The sequence below is a fragment of the Euleptes europaea genome, chromosome 12 (genome assembly GCF_029931775.1).
Source record: "Euleptes europaea isolate rEulEur1 chromosome 12, rEulEur1.hap1, whole genome shotgun sequence".
Classification (NCBI taxonomy): Eukaryota; Metazoa; Chordata; class Lepidosauria; order Squamata; family Sphaerodactylidae; genus Euleptes; species Euleptes europaea.
In genome coordinates this window covers 16095494-16110520 of record NC_079323.1, presented here as the reverse complement: position 1 = coordinate 16110520, position 15027 = coordinate 16095494, and the positions used below count along the sequence as shown (strand labels likewise).

Sequence of the window (15027 nt, the reverse complement as noted above, 5' to 3'; positions counted from 1 at the left end):
TCCCATGGCTCTAGCAGCAGAAACAAGTGATAGGACAATCAGGTACGTGTGGGGGGGGGGTTGTGATGGAAACAAGCTGCCTCTGACTTGGGTATTACACCACTGGAAACGTCAACAAGAAAAAATAGACATCTCTAGTCTTAATGCTTCCTCATAATTGTTTTGAAATTGTGACATCTGAAAAAAAAATCAGCAACATGCACAAAAGAGATGGAATGTGAGTCATGTGGATTTTCACACCATGCCAGCAGTCAGACCTATATAAACTGGCCCTCTTCGGATGCAAGAGACTGGAAGCCAAAGACATTCTTCTTTGAGCCCAGACTCTTTGGTAGCCTCCGCGATGTTGCAGATACTCCTGGGCGTTATCATTTTGCTGCCCTGCAGCCAGGCCTTCCCGACTCCCGTAGATAAATCACTCCTCAAGGACAATTTGGATGAGGACAAATATAAGGTTGGTAATCCTATGCTGTGCTATGTCTTGTTGCGGTGCTGCAAATTTCTTTTTGTAATGAAAAGAAAAGCAATTGTTTATTTTAGAGGAAAGGATCCCCTTTTACCTCCGGGCCAATCCCACACACTGACCATTCTGTCATTCTACCAAATACAACTAAGCCATCCTGTTCTTTGGGTACAACAAAGAATTCTAAGGCGAGAGCCTTTGGTAGCAGCGAAAATAAGGAAGGTAAGCAGGCAACATAACATACATCACCTCAGCACAGTATGAAATATGAATGAATGAAATATTTTTGTTTGTTTGGAGGGAGAGTAAGCCATTAATATTTAATGAAACTATCTTCATCTTTGGTTCTTGTAGGTTATCCGGGCTGTGTGACCGTGGTCTTGGTGTTTTCTTTCCTGACGTTTTGATTCAGCTCAAACCCAACCCCTTTCTGACTATATATTACTCTTCCTACACACTTGACACTGAGAGACACTGTCCTTCAGTGTTACTCCTCTGAAGATGCCGGCCACAGCTGCTGGCGAAACGTCAGGAAAGAAAACACCAAGACCACGGTCACACAGCCCGGATAACCTACAAGAACCGATGAACTCTGACCGTGAAAGCCTTCGACAATATCTTCATCTTATTCATTTTGTTATAATGCTGCAGCTTGATCAAGTTTGTCTTAATCTTTGTCTGATAATTCTTGGAGTTTTTTTCCACTTCTTGCTTTCAGTGAGTTTTCTCTTGAATTGGTAGATTTTCTTTCAAAATCCTTCTTTGGTTTTCCAGATATATCTTGAGTTGTTCATTCTTTTACCAACTGATCGTCTTGCTCAACTGCAGTAATTATTCTCTTTCCTTTAGGTAAAACTATTTTTACAGCAAATGGGACTAGCCAGTGGTACCTTTCTTTTATAGAATTTGTCTTTAAAAATCAAAGTTTCTTCTTTTTCTCAACAGGCTTGTAGGTAAATCATGAAACACCTGCAAAAGAAAGACCCCTTTTGCCCCAAGTATGGCGTCTACAAAAACAGCTTTGATGCGTAGGACTCCTTTTGCCCCAAGTATGGCGTCTACAAAAACAGCTTTGATGCGTTAGCTTTTTGCTGGCGCAGCCTCGCTGTTTTCAATGGGGCTAAATGCCCCATTTTCAAACAAAAATCATTTTAAAAGGCTTTTAAAATCCTTTTAGTGGTCGGGGAACAGCTTTGGAGGCACCTCAGTGGTGCCTCGGCCAAGCTGTCCCTGGCTGCCAAAGGTTCAGGAATGGGCTGCCCCTCTATCAAAATCTTCTACAATTCCTCTAAATTGTAAATTATGGCTTCTACTCTGTACTTCCAAAGTTTCAAGCCTTTTTTCAGCTGTGTCCATCCAAAGATCCTATCCTTCTAGGCGAGTTTCAATTCCTTTTTGTCTTTCTTTAAGCTTCACAATTTCTTGTGTATTTTTCTGGTATCTTTTTTTAAATGTCTGATAAATCTGTCGATATCTCTTGTCTCACTCCTTGTACCTCTTTCTTTATTCTTTCTTGAGTATTTTTCTCAGCCTGTTTGATTCTACCTTGAGTTCGTTCCTCTGCTTGCTTAATTGTTGCTTGCATATGTTCCTCTGTTTGCGTCATTTGATTTGCGATGGCCTGAAATTGCCTTGTCAGTGTTTCTGTAATCTTTTCCAATTATTTAAATTTCAGCTCATTTCTTAACTACAAATTGTTTCCAGGAAAAAATATACAGTGGCAGGAAAGAGGAGAAAAGAGTAAAAAAGAGAGGAAAGAGATTTTTTAAAGGGAAGGGACGGAGGAGAGAGAAAGATAAAGTTTATTAATATTACTACAACAATAGTTTAAATCTATTAATACATTAATTAATTAATAATACATTGATGTTCACCTGGTTCCTTAAAAGAAAGCTTTCCCAATGAAGCAAGGAGGGAGAAGGAAAAGAATCTTCTTATATGTAGTGTGATTAACTGTCCACCAGATGGCACCCCAGCCTTTAGGCAATGTCTCTCAAAACAAGTCCTTTATACTTTCATTTAATTTTGAGCCCTTCTATAACCAGTCCTGTTTTGATGTTAATCCAGTTTAGTAATCTCAATGAAAAGATGAAAAAATCAAAAGGAAAAGGAAAAAATGAAGAAGTGGGGGGGGGGAATCCTTTTACAATAGATTTGGTATTTTTGCTGATTTGCCTGGTATTTTTTGCTGATTTGCTGTTTGTTATCCAAAAGGACTGATGTGCATTCCAGCTCAATACGTTCACAAAATTCAAAATATTCAATATTCAGTCAGGTCTGGGAAAGCTGGTTATAAACAAGAAAGGTTAATGAAGCCTCAGCTTACCCCAAAAATTAATATGGCAACGGCACAAAATCTGCTGTTTTCATTGCTGTTCCAGTTACTCATTATCTCCGCTTTTGCTTATTTAATTAGCCCACAGTTCTTTGTTTCTGTGTTGCTTGTTATACGCTCACAAATTTACAGTTCATTTTAGTTTGTTATCTTCTAAAGGAGAAGTCCATATCTCACTTTCTTGGCTTTGTTCCCAGTAACACGTAACATGCTATTGCCGTAGCAAGTTATTACCGTAACTGAAATTATCAGATAGTAGAAAAGGATTTTCTTTTAATTGTAATAATGGATAGTGAAAAGAATTAAACAGGAGGAATAAAATAAAATGGATGGGGGTCTTTTTGGCAGATTGCCAGAAATTACCTTGTTGCCTTGATTTTGTCCAAAGCTTGCAGTTCAAAAAGCCTGCACAGCTACACCTGTCAACATTGGCCTCCCTCTAGGGAGGGACGAGAGAAAACCCAGTTACTCCTTCTCATATATGTGCTTTGGACACCCCCAGCAAGATAAGCTCTGCAGCTACTTCACCAAGCTACTTTTCAGATCGCTATTCCACCCAGAGGTCCAGGACATTTCTTTTTTAAATGCAATGTCAGCATGGTGTGGTGGTTAAGAGTGGCAGGCTCTAACCTGGTGAACCAAGATAAATTTCAGAATATCAGGGGTAGTGGGGAAGATTCCCCTTCACACACCATTTATAGGATCCAGCTCATACATCGCTTAGGTCATTTATGCATGGGAGTTTTACCTGAGGTTCATTGCTCACTGGACCCCCACTTTCCTGCTGGGAATCTATGCACCAGCAGTCTCCAAGCTCAAATCAAGTCCCCGCCCCTTTAAATGCTGCTTTTTAATTGGTCTACTTGTACTGCTTACTGTGAGATAAAATTCCCCCCCAAACCCAATTGCCACATTAAAAAGCATTTTAAGAACAACATTAAAAAAAACGGAGCAATCTGAAAGAGGAGGGAGAAATCCAAGCCTCAGTTTTTAAAAGATTTTCTTCTGCTCAGAACAAGCTCTAAGGAAGCAGAAAGTATTTGAATCCCCGCCTCTGGGCATGCTGCTTTGTAACTGACTGTGAGCGAAACTAAGCTTGCGTTCCCCACACTTTGCCTTATGTATGGGGAGTTCACCCGGGCTTTGCTCAGGGAAGATGGAAGAGTCGGGCTTACAGAGGAATGGGAAGACCCAGACATTGTGAGGTCTGGCAGCAAGGTCATCTCTAATTGATGGAAAACTCATGTATAACTCCAAGGAACAACTGAGACAGACAGGGTGTGAACATGAGTGAAATAGGCTTTCAATAGGCTTTTCCCATCCAGCCACTGAATCCAAGCGTAGATGCTGATATGTAGTCCCCAGGTCCTATGAAGGCAGTGATGTGCTTTTGATCCACCTGGGAGATACAGGAGCAAAATCCTACTGCCACATACAGATTACCTTTTTCTGGATCGAGACAGAACTAATGGACTACCATGGATCACCAATTGAGGCTTAGCTCATAGATTGTTTCCAGTTTGGCTGTTCTGTTGTTCCACAATTTATCAACATGTTCATGACCTGCAATGCCACAACCACTCTTTCAAGGAACAGTAAGTACATTAAGATTCTAAGGTAGTTGTGTGTTTTTTCTTTGTCCAGAATTACCTTGACAAGTTCTTCCCACACCTTAACAAAACAGTCAGTCCTACACTGCAAGAACGAATCAAGGAAATGCAGAAATTCTTCCATTTGACCATAACTGGGAAGATGGATACTGAAACAAGAAAGTTAATGAAGCAGCCTCGGTGTGGAGTCCCCGATGTGGCAGAATTCCGATCAGGCCCACGAGTATGGAACAGGAAAGCGCTGACTTACAGGTTAGCTCTATTCCCCTTTTTTCTTTGAAATATCAACAGTCCTATTTGCAGAATACCAATATTTTTATATTGCTGTTTTCCTCAAAGGATTAATAATTATACTCCAGACCTGCCTAGACATAGCGTGGATCAAATCATACAAAGGGCATTCAATGTATGGAGTGAAGTGACCCCGTTGACGTTCCACAGAGTTTATGGACCTGCCGATATTGAAATTTTGTTTGCATATGGCGGTAAGGCTTTACAATTATCTATTAGCAAAAAAAATAAATCCTTGCATCCTGAATGAGGAAGGGCCATGGCTCAGTGGCAGAACATCTGCTTGGGATGCAGAAGGTCCCATGCTTGATCCCTGGCATCTCCAGCTAAAAAGATCTATTAGTAGATGATAGATCACTGTTGCTGATCTGAGTAGACTTTGATGGATCAAGGGTCTGATTCAGTATAAGGCAGCTTTGTGTTCATGAGTCAATGAATCTTTTATGCATAGAATCCATATCCTTTTTCTGAATTAGATTACAATGTCAGTGACCCAGAATCACTGCAGAATCATAGAATCATCTCTGAACCAAGCCTGTAACAAGAACAGTAGCTTCTGAACTGCAGTTTGCCTCTATTGATCTATCTCCATATATTTATCCCGGCTTTCCTCTAAATCTTGACATTCCTCTTCATATTCCACCCCCGCCTTCACACATACCATATCCTTCACCTTATCACATTGTTGACAAAATACTCCAAACCTAAAGAAAAAATGAATGGCAAAGCATTATAAGTGATGCACCTCATATGGAAGCATGATTCATCGCCACTTTCACCAGTACCGCCATTGATCCCACCACAAAGAAAACACTCTTCATACACCACGTAACATGGATTAAAAATTGTCAGTATGTATATGGGACTATTTGAGCATGCTGAACATTTCAGAATAATGAACCTATCCCTTCTCTAACAGCATTTTTTTTCTTGACAATGACTACATTTTCTTTCACATTTAGCCCATGGTGATGGTAATCCTTTTGATGGAAGAGGAGGAGTTTTGGCCCATGCTTATTTTCCTGGAAGGGACATAGGAGGAGATGCCCACTTTGACGAGAGTGAGAAATGGTCAGAACGCAACAGAGGTAAAATCATCCTTTAAGAAATATTTGGGTACAGCTTATCCAGTTACTAGACCAACTGTCCATCTTTCCAAGGGCACTCTCCAGCACTGATCTCTATTGAGAGGATGTGCTGAGAATCCTATGCAGAATATAGACCTCTATGAATTAATTACTAGTTCTTTGTGGCTCGTTTCAATTTGAAGTAGAAGTGGCCAAGAATAACAAGGCAGTCAAGCAACTTCCCTGGGCTCTATATACAAAAATGTGTGTGGGTTTGTTTATTCACAGTATAAACATATATGCGCATGGGAGTGTGTCTGTATATCTGAATCTCGCTATATATGTATGATTGTGTGTGTATGATTGTGTTCATATGTATACCAAATAACTGTTGCCCTGTAGGACCAGTTAAAGTCAAGTATTACATTTCATCCCAATACAGAACAGCAAGAGACCATAATCCATGTATATTATTTTATATTTATTAATTATAATATTTATGCCTCCCCTTTTCCTATAGTGCAAGGTGGTTTACAGATCCAAATTTAAAACATACAAAACACAATGAAATCCCAAATAACCACGTCCCTGTTATTACCAATTAAGTATTTAACACACAATTTCCCCCTTCCCTCTTTTACGTTTGTGTTTTAGAAATCAGCCTCTTCCTTGTTGCTGCACATGAATTTGGTCATTCCTTAGGGCTGACACATTCAAGAGTCCGTGGTGCCTTGATGTTCTCTACCTATTCGTATATGAACCCAAACACCTTCCGTCTACATGACGATGATAGGAAAAGGATTCAGCGCTTATACGGTAAATTCAAAAAGTGTTTTTTGTGATGACTTCGCTTTTTAACCCAGTCCTGTCTGTTTTAAAAAAAATCTACTGGCTTGGACCTGTAGTCTTATCTAAGGCTAGGACCTGTTCTCTTAATTTTGCAAAGATGATCCAGGCTCCAACAGCTGATCCTGCTTGTGGATCTGTCCACAAACACTTAGCTGCACACAAGATAGCTTTGTTGCTTTGATGGGGCTCAATGGGTGGTGAAGGGAGAGATGAATGGGTTAATAGTATTGGCCATCTATTTGTTGGGCTTACCATGGCATGTAACAATGAATGTAACGGATGGATGAAAGGGTGCAAACCAAAGAGTCACAATAGTAGGAGCAACGTGTGCAGCTGCCCGAACATTTCAGAAGTTGGTTTTTGCAGTCTGACATTGATACTAGGGATCCCATGTCCCCAGCTCCCATTTCCCACCACCGCACTGAGAAGCCGCAGGATAAAAATAAACAAAGAAATGGCCATTGACCTGACCATGTGATGTCAGAAGTGACATCAGCCCTCTCTCAGGGTCACCAGAAACTCTATGGCTTTACCATAGCGGTTCCAGTGATTCTGAGAGAGGACTGATGTCACTGCTGGCACACACACCCATGTTCCCCCCTGTCCTACTCTGGTTGCCATGCCTGGTAAGCCTAATTGATACTGTTCCATGGTTCTTACTTCTACAAGTGATGAAAAGTTCCAGGGGCAATGCTTACCAACACTGGATCCCTTTCAATATGAGAGCACTGGAGATGTATGGCATTTTTGTAGTATTTTGTAGTATTACAAAGATATAAGCAAACCGTCGGTGGAGGCACAGAAGCATTCTTACAGGGCAGCAGATTCTGTACACACCCAAGGTCCCTCATCCCTCTCACAGCAGAAAGTATCTGCTTCTGGATCAGGCAGGAATTGATTGTTAAGTAATGGTCTAAATAAGTCTGGCATAATGGCATGGGCTCTTAAAACCAAATTAAGGCAGCCATTCTATAGTTTTACGATATAAAAAGTCCCACTGAGCATGAAAGCATTCAAACTGTAAGACCACGCATACAGTGGTGGTAAATTTGACTTTGTTATTAGCCACATCTTCTCTGACAGTATTTTCATGGCTATTTCTCCTATTTCTTGGAAGCTTCCCGTGTCTCTTATTTCTCCTAAGCAATATCTTTTTTTCTTCTTCATCAGGAAGAAGACAATGAAACCCTTGAAGAGCTCCGTTACTCATCTCATGAAATGAAGGCTTGTTCGAGGCTTGCGATGGTTGCTTCCCAAGGGATAATGGTGGGTCAAGGCTGAGAGTGCGTGACTGGCCTAAGGTCACCGAACAAGTTTCCATGTCAGAGTGGGGATTCAAACCTGGGTTTCCCACATCCTAGTCGAACACCTTAAACACTATACCATGCTCTAAGTGTGTATAAGAGTTATCTCCTTGAATAGGATGGCTCTCTCTTTGTTTTAACCTGGGAGCTGCCCTCTGTCCCCTCCTCTCTCTGTGTGTTCTTTGTTCTTCCCTACTCTCCACATGGCTTTTCATGGAGTCACCACATATCTACAGGTCTCTCCTGTAGAAACAATGACTCATACCCCCATACACATGATGCTGGATCAGCTGGCCATTTGTGATAGGGAAAGTACTCCTTAGACTTCTCTCTCTCCTTTCGACTGCAATCTGAATATGAGCAGAATTTACTTGAATAAACATACGCTTTACTTTTTTGCAATGTACTTCTTGGGAGATTTATTCACTGAGCTCAATATCCTCAATATCACATTTCTATGACTGGGCAAACTCTGCTACATTAACCAAGTATCCCAATACGGATAGCAAAGAACAGGTCACCCCCAGAGTTCTGCATGTGGTGTTCCACCTCAGAGAGAGACCCTACGCAGTGGGCTGCTTCTGCTGGTGGACCAATGATCCAATGATCACCCATCCCTTCGTAGGAGTTACAGTGGAACTGTTTGTACTGTCTCTCTGGGCTCATCCAGAGTGCATCTTTCTTTCCTGTGTCCCTTGTCAGCATCTTTCTTTCCTATGTCCCTCGTCTGCAGGGGAAGGAGTGACCCCAGCATGGTACCCTGGCATCAGCACATCCACCATCCCATCTGGGTTCCCCTCCCCCAGGTTCAGGGGAGCTGGAAAAGAGGGCTGCAGACATCCCAGTCTGAAGCCAGGACTCCTGCACTCTTGCTTACTTGTGTAGGCACACTGTTCTCGCATGCGCACGCACAGAAACACACACGTACTGCAGGCTCTTCCCTTTGGTGTCTCCTGTCCTGAGATAGAGTGTCTGTGAGGGTTCAGAGCACAGCATTGTTAATCAAATGCAGCCACAAATGGTTCTTCTCTCCCTCGGTTGTTTGCACTGTCCTTGAGGTGCAGTTCCCAACACCAAAGGCACCTGTTGTTGCTGTTTTTCCTCATGCATGGGTATACCAGCATTTTCAGTGGCATAACTGCTGCAGCATTGGGGGCAGGGCTGGGGCCAGAGAGGCTTAGGGAGCGCACAAGCCCAGCTCTACTCATGGCATTTTAAAAAGATTTTCTACGACAGGGTAAGCCATGTTTTGGGCACTAATTGGAGCAATCGCAAGATTGGTTTCAGGAGCCTAGAATAACTGGGGAGAAGGGGAATCAAGTTGAGTTCACTTCATGGTGTGAATGGGCCTGTTAAATGGAGGCACAAAAGTATTTGAGAGTGCCATAGAGCCAGAGCTGGCTAAAGACAGGTTTCCTGTGACTTGATATGACAATGAATGGGCTAAGAAGTGAGCCCCCAATCTCTCGCAATGACACAGGCGAAGATAAGCATAACACTCAGGATGAGGCTGCATGCTGTTTCACTGGTCCCCTGTAAGCCAGCGGTTGCCATCTCCCGGACTGTATTACATGGTAGCCGCAGAGACACATGCTCCAGCCATTCTAGACGGGAGTCAAGCCCAGACATCGTGGACAGAGGCCCCCGTACTAGCAAGAACCAGAGGGAATCCATTTTCTCTCTCTGTACCCAGATCATGTCTCTAGCAGCTGTCATGTCGCAAGAGACGATCGAACAGCCCCCCACCCCACCCATCCATCTGCATACTGAATGGCTCATCGGAAACCTTTGAGATAACAGCGGCACGAGATCGCACCTCCAGCAACATACCTGAGCGCAGTTGCACAAACTTTTGTTTCCAGCTACTCCTGACTCCCGGAATGTGCTCAGGCAATGGTTTAGATTAGCCCATATAAATTGCCCCCCCTTCCCCACCCTTGCAGCCGACCATCAAGGTCTTTGTCCACACCGGGAACCACGTGGGGGTAATCCAATTAACCCCCACCCCAGAAAGGTATATCTGGGGATACCCGTAGACGTTACAAAGCTCAGCTATCTCCCTCCGCTTTATACTTGCTGTTACACTGTTGATTTGGGTAAGTGCTGCCTGACCATGCATCCCTCCCACCTTGCTGGTCAAGTCCCGGGAATCCCCCTCACCCCCTTCTTTTCTTGTCTTTGCCGCATGGAGCCCAGGATGCCGTCTTCAGAATCAGGTGAATATCGCCCCTCTTCAAGGGACCCTGCCACATTGGCGAATGTACCTCTTTTACTACCTTTACTTCCTAGGCCCTGTATATATGTAATCAAAATATTGTTTTGCTTGTGTGTGAGAGTACATATTAATTGAGTAAAAATCTTTTTATCTAAATCCACCACCTCTGCCTTATTTTGAGGATCACAGTACGGACTGCGGTATACATAGGTTGGATCCCTGTTTAGATACGTCATTTGCCGGTTATTGATTTGCTAATTCCCAATATAAATATTCATAACTGAGCAATTTGGCTAACAGCCCCCCTCCCCAAAAAATCTCCCCAGCACAATTCTGCTGCCTGTGCAGTTGCTTCAGCCCCACTCAGAGCTGGTCTAGGATTTCACTGACATGAATTCAATACAACTGTTGCAGAATTGCCTGCATATGCTGTATTCGCTCCACTTTCCTGCCCCATAAATTTTCACAAGTGGCCCACTGCTGCTTCTCAAAGATTACACATTTATTTACTTATTTCTTTTACACCCCACTTTTGACTCCAATGTCACTTTTGACCCAACATGACGTAAAACAATCTCCCCTTCTCCATTTTATCTTCACAACAATGCTGTGAGATACCTTAGGCAGAGAAGGTGTGACTTGTCCAAGGTTACTCAGCAATCGTCCATAGCAGAGTGGGGTTTCGAACCTGGGTCTTCCAACTCCTAGTCTCCGACCAGTATACCATGTGTGCAGTCACCAAAATTATAACTGATTCATGGGTTCCCACAACGATTTCTATAGAGAAATGCTTCCCATGAAGACATTTGTCATGGTCCAAGTGTGGCCCTGGCATACCATTCCTATGTAGGAGGGACAAGATTAATTAATCATTGTCATACCCATTGACTTATACCAGGGTTCAAGTTGTTTAACATTGCATGAATCAATGAACAAAGTTCCTGGAAGATTAATGACTTACATTTTCAAGATTAATTGTTAAAAATTACCTTTCCAAAAACAGATGCAGCTCAATGGTGCATTGTTATTCTTCCTGAAATAACCATCAGAACTTCCTTGATGAGGAGGGATTTTCCAAGCTCTCAAATACATTTGAAGTATCCATAGGGAGCTAAAAACAGTCTGGTTTCGATGAAACTATTCAAAGCAAAAAGCCCAAGAATCAGACAATATGTTAATCCTTCCTGACAGATACAGTGCAGTAAATATTTGGAGACTATTTTACTTAACTGAGGCGGTCCAAAGAAATAAACACCAGGAGAGATTTTTAGTAGAATATGGAAGGCCAGCAGGCTACAAATTAAATAAGGGCAATTCTCAGATTCTCATACAAAGTATGGGATTCTAGTACATACTACAAGATTTCCTGCTACAACAGGTAAAATGTGGAGGGGAAAAACCTTAAATACCAAAGGAAAATCAGGATATTTTCACACTTAATTATGTCCTTGTAAACAATTTCATGAGGAAGAAATTACAACTATGAGCATATTTAAGCTTATTCTTTTGTGGAAAATCTTTGAAGATGATGAATCTCCCTAAACTAATCTATTCATTCCAAAATGTGTCAATATTCCTAACACTTATTTCAGAGTTTTACCAAAAGGATTTTTTTTTCTGATTTCATCTGGGAAAAGAAACCCCTGGAAACACACTCATAAGGACATAAGAAAAGCCATGCTGGATCAGACCAAGGCCCATCAAGTCCAGCTCACATAGTGGCCAACTCCGACCATGTTTGAGAAATGATTGAAAGGTGGTTTTGTGTTCCCAAATTAAAACTATATTATTATATCACAAAGCTGATCTGGGTTTTAAACTGGTTGCATCTAGAAGAAGAGCACAGCTCTCACAGTGAACTCCTATGAACACTGTCCTGGAACTAAGCCCCATTCAATACACATAACTTGGGATTCTAAGTAAACTGGTTTAGGATTGCTCTCTTAGCCACATGGAACAGATTCTTACTAAGCCTTTCTACCCCTTTGTTAATGAACAGACTGCTTACAAAACCATCAAAATTTGAATTACTCTTTCAACAGCATATGAAAACTTGCTTGTCAACATTTTTATTAAATGTTATTGGAACTAGAATGTCAACCTTAAAAAAGCTTTGTAAACAACTGAGATAGAGATTGGGGACATGTTGCCAGTCAAGAACTATTGATTTATACTTCCTCTAAAGATTCCGTGCTCTCAGCTTACCGTTAAAGGACAATGTCCAGAAAATGATGGTTCAATGCAACTTATCACCTTTAAGGCTTGCCAACATACACACACAATTCCTGTGTGTGTGTGTGTGTTTTGGCAATCCTTAAAGGCAGAGTGGAAAATTTCCCCATTACCAGGTCTCCAGAGAAAAGCAAATCAAGCATATGGCTTACTATATGTGTAGGATCCTGGATACTCTGGGACAGCACCATGATTGTCATGGCTGCCATGAACTCCTGAACCACTCTTGTAAGGGCAGCCTTGGCATGAACACTGAAGTCCCCAAGGACCATTGGGCAGCAGAGTGTGCAGCACACAAAGATAATCCCTGTTCTAACCCAATTCCCAAGCATCAGTTACATACACGAGAAGAAGAAGAAGAGTTGGTTTTTATATGCCGACTTTCTCTACCATTTAAAGAGAATCAAACCAGCTTACAATCTCCTTCCCTTCCTCTCCCCGCAACAGACACCTTGTGAAGTAGGTGGGGATCAGAGAGTTCTGAGAGGACCGTGATTAGCTGGCTTCATGTGGAGGAGTGGGGAAACCAAGCAGGTTCACCATATTAGAGTTCACTGCTCTTAACCACTACACCACACTGGCTCTTAGTCACATGACTCAGTACCAGATAAGTGCCACAGAGGTCCAGTAGACTCTGACCATGCTTCATTCCCAGCTGATGCTGTTCCAAGAAGTCTGGTTGTCAATTCTTGGAGAGAGCCCCCTTCCCTCTTCATCCACCCAGGTGTATGTGATACATAATGAGCCAGCTTTCTCATCCAGTTTGAGGGAAGTTTTACTGTGGACCAATCTAGCATTCACAGCAGCATTTTTAGGCTGGGTGGGTGATCATTAAGATCACTAGGGTTCCCTCAGCTACAGGAGCAGAAGAAGGAATAGTCATAACCTTCCCCACACCTGGTCCATCCTTCTCCCACCACCATACCTCCCTCTGGCTGCCAGTACCTTAATAGTCACACCTCTTGCCCCTCCCACCAAACTACATTTGTGTGAGTGTGTTAAGTGCCATCATGTCACTTCCAATGTATGCTGGCCCTATGAATTAATATTCTCCAAAATGTTCTGTCATTAACAGCCTTGCTCAGGTCTTGCAAACTGAGGGCCATCGCTTCCTTTATAGAGTGAATTTATCTCATGTTGGGCCTTCATCTTTTCCTCCAACCTTCAAGTTTTCCTAACATTACTATCTTTTCCAGTCTCATGATGTGACCAAATTACGATAGCCTCGGTTTAGTCATTTTAGCATCTAGGGAGAGTTCAGGCTTGATTTGATCTGGAACACATTTATTTGTCTTTTTGGAGATTCACAGTATTTTTAACAGTCTTCTCGAACACCATGTTTCAAATGAATCAACTCTCTTCCTGTTAGCTTTCTTCATGGTCCAATGTTCACACCAATACATAGTAATGGGGAATACTATGGCATGAATGAACTTGGTTTTGGTTGCCAGCAACACATCCTTACACTTAAGGGTCTTTTCTAGTTCCTTCATGGGTGTCCTTCTCAGTCTCAATCTCATCTGATTTCTTGGTTGCAGTCTCCCTTTTGGTTGATGATGGAGCCAAGGAATAGAAAATCTTTAACAATTTCAATTTCTTCATTGACAACCTTAAAGTTGTGCAATTCCCTAGTAGCCATTATTTTGTCTTCTTGGTGTTCAGCTGTAATCTTACTTTGGCACTTTCTGTTTTAATCTTTAGCAGTAGTCATTTGAAGTCTTCACTATTTTCTGCCAGTAATGTGATATCATCTGCATATCACAAATTGTTATTGGTCCTTCTACCAATTTTCCTTTACACTGAACCTTCATCTAAATCTAATCCGGTTCTCCTTATGAAATGTTCTGGATTCAGATTGAAGAGATAGGGAGAGAAAATACATCCTTGCCTGACACCTTTGCCAACTGGAAACTATTCTGTTTCTTCATGCTCTGTCCTAACAGTAGCCTCTTATCCAGAGTACACATTGCACATCAGAAGAACCAGATGTTGTGGCACACCCATTTCTTTTAAAACCAACCATAACTTTTCATGATCCACACAGTCAAAACCTTTGCTTTGATCTATGAAACACAAGCTCATTTTCTTCTGAAATTCTCTCATATGCTCCAGTAACCAATGTAAATTCACAATATGATCTCTAGTGCCCCCCCTTTTTTCTTAATCAACTTGAACATCTGGCATTTCTTGTTATGCAGTAAAAGTCTTTGTTGTAAGATTTTGAGCATCACTTTACTTGCATGAAAAATTAACGCAATGGTCTGATAGTTGCTGCAATCTTTAACGTCTCTTTTTTTGGAATTGGAATGAAACTGATTGTTTCTAGTCGGTGAGCCATTATTTTGTTTTTCATATTTGTTGGCATATTCTTTGATCAACTCCATTTCTATGGCTTGGAATAACTCCATTGATATCCTATCTATTCCTAGTGATTTGTTTCTCCCAATTACTCTCAGAACAGCTGTCATTTCACTTTCTAAAACAGTAGTTTTTCTTCAACAAATTCCTCTTGGAAGGAATCTGTCATCTTTCATCTCTTCTGTATAGTCCTTCAGGGTATTGTTCCCATCTTTCTTTTATTTTGTCCTTTTCAGTTAATGTCTTTCCATGTTGATCTTTCAGCATGTTTAACCATGCTTTAAATTTCCCTCTGCTTTAAAT

The 15027-nt window shown here is 41.7% G+C and overlaps 1 protein-coding gene across 1 annotated transcript; it reads left to right on the top strand.

The window, feature by feature from the left end:
- Nucleotides 1-343: 343 nt before the first annotated feature.
- On the top strand, nt 344-7896 carry LOC130485648 (matrilysin-like). Its single transcript, XM_056858868.1, has 6 exons — nt 344-454; nt 4443-4660; nt 4748-4893; nt 5662-5787; nt 6421-6582; nt 7760-7896. Exons 1-6 carry the CDS (start codon nt 344-346, stop codon nt 7894-7896), a joined length of 900 nt encoding a protein of 299 aa, XP_056714846.1.
- The last annotated feature ends 7131 nt before the right edge of the window (nt 7897-15027 follow it).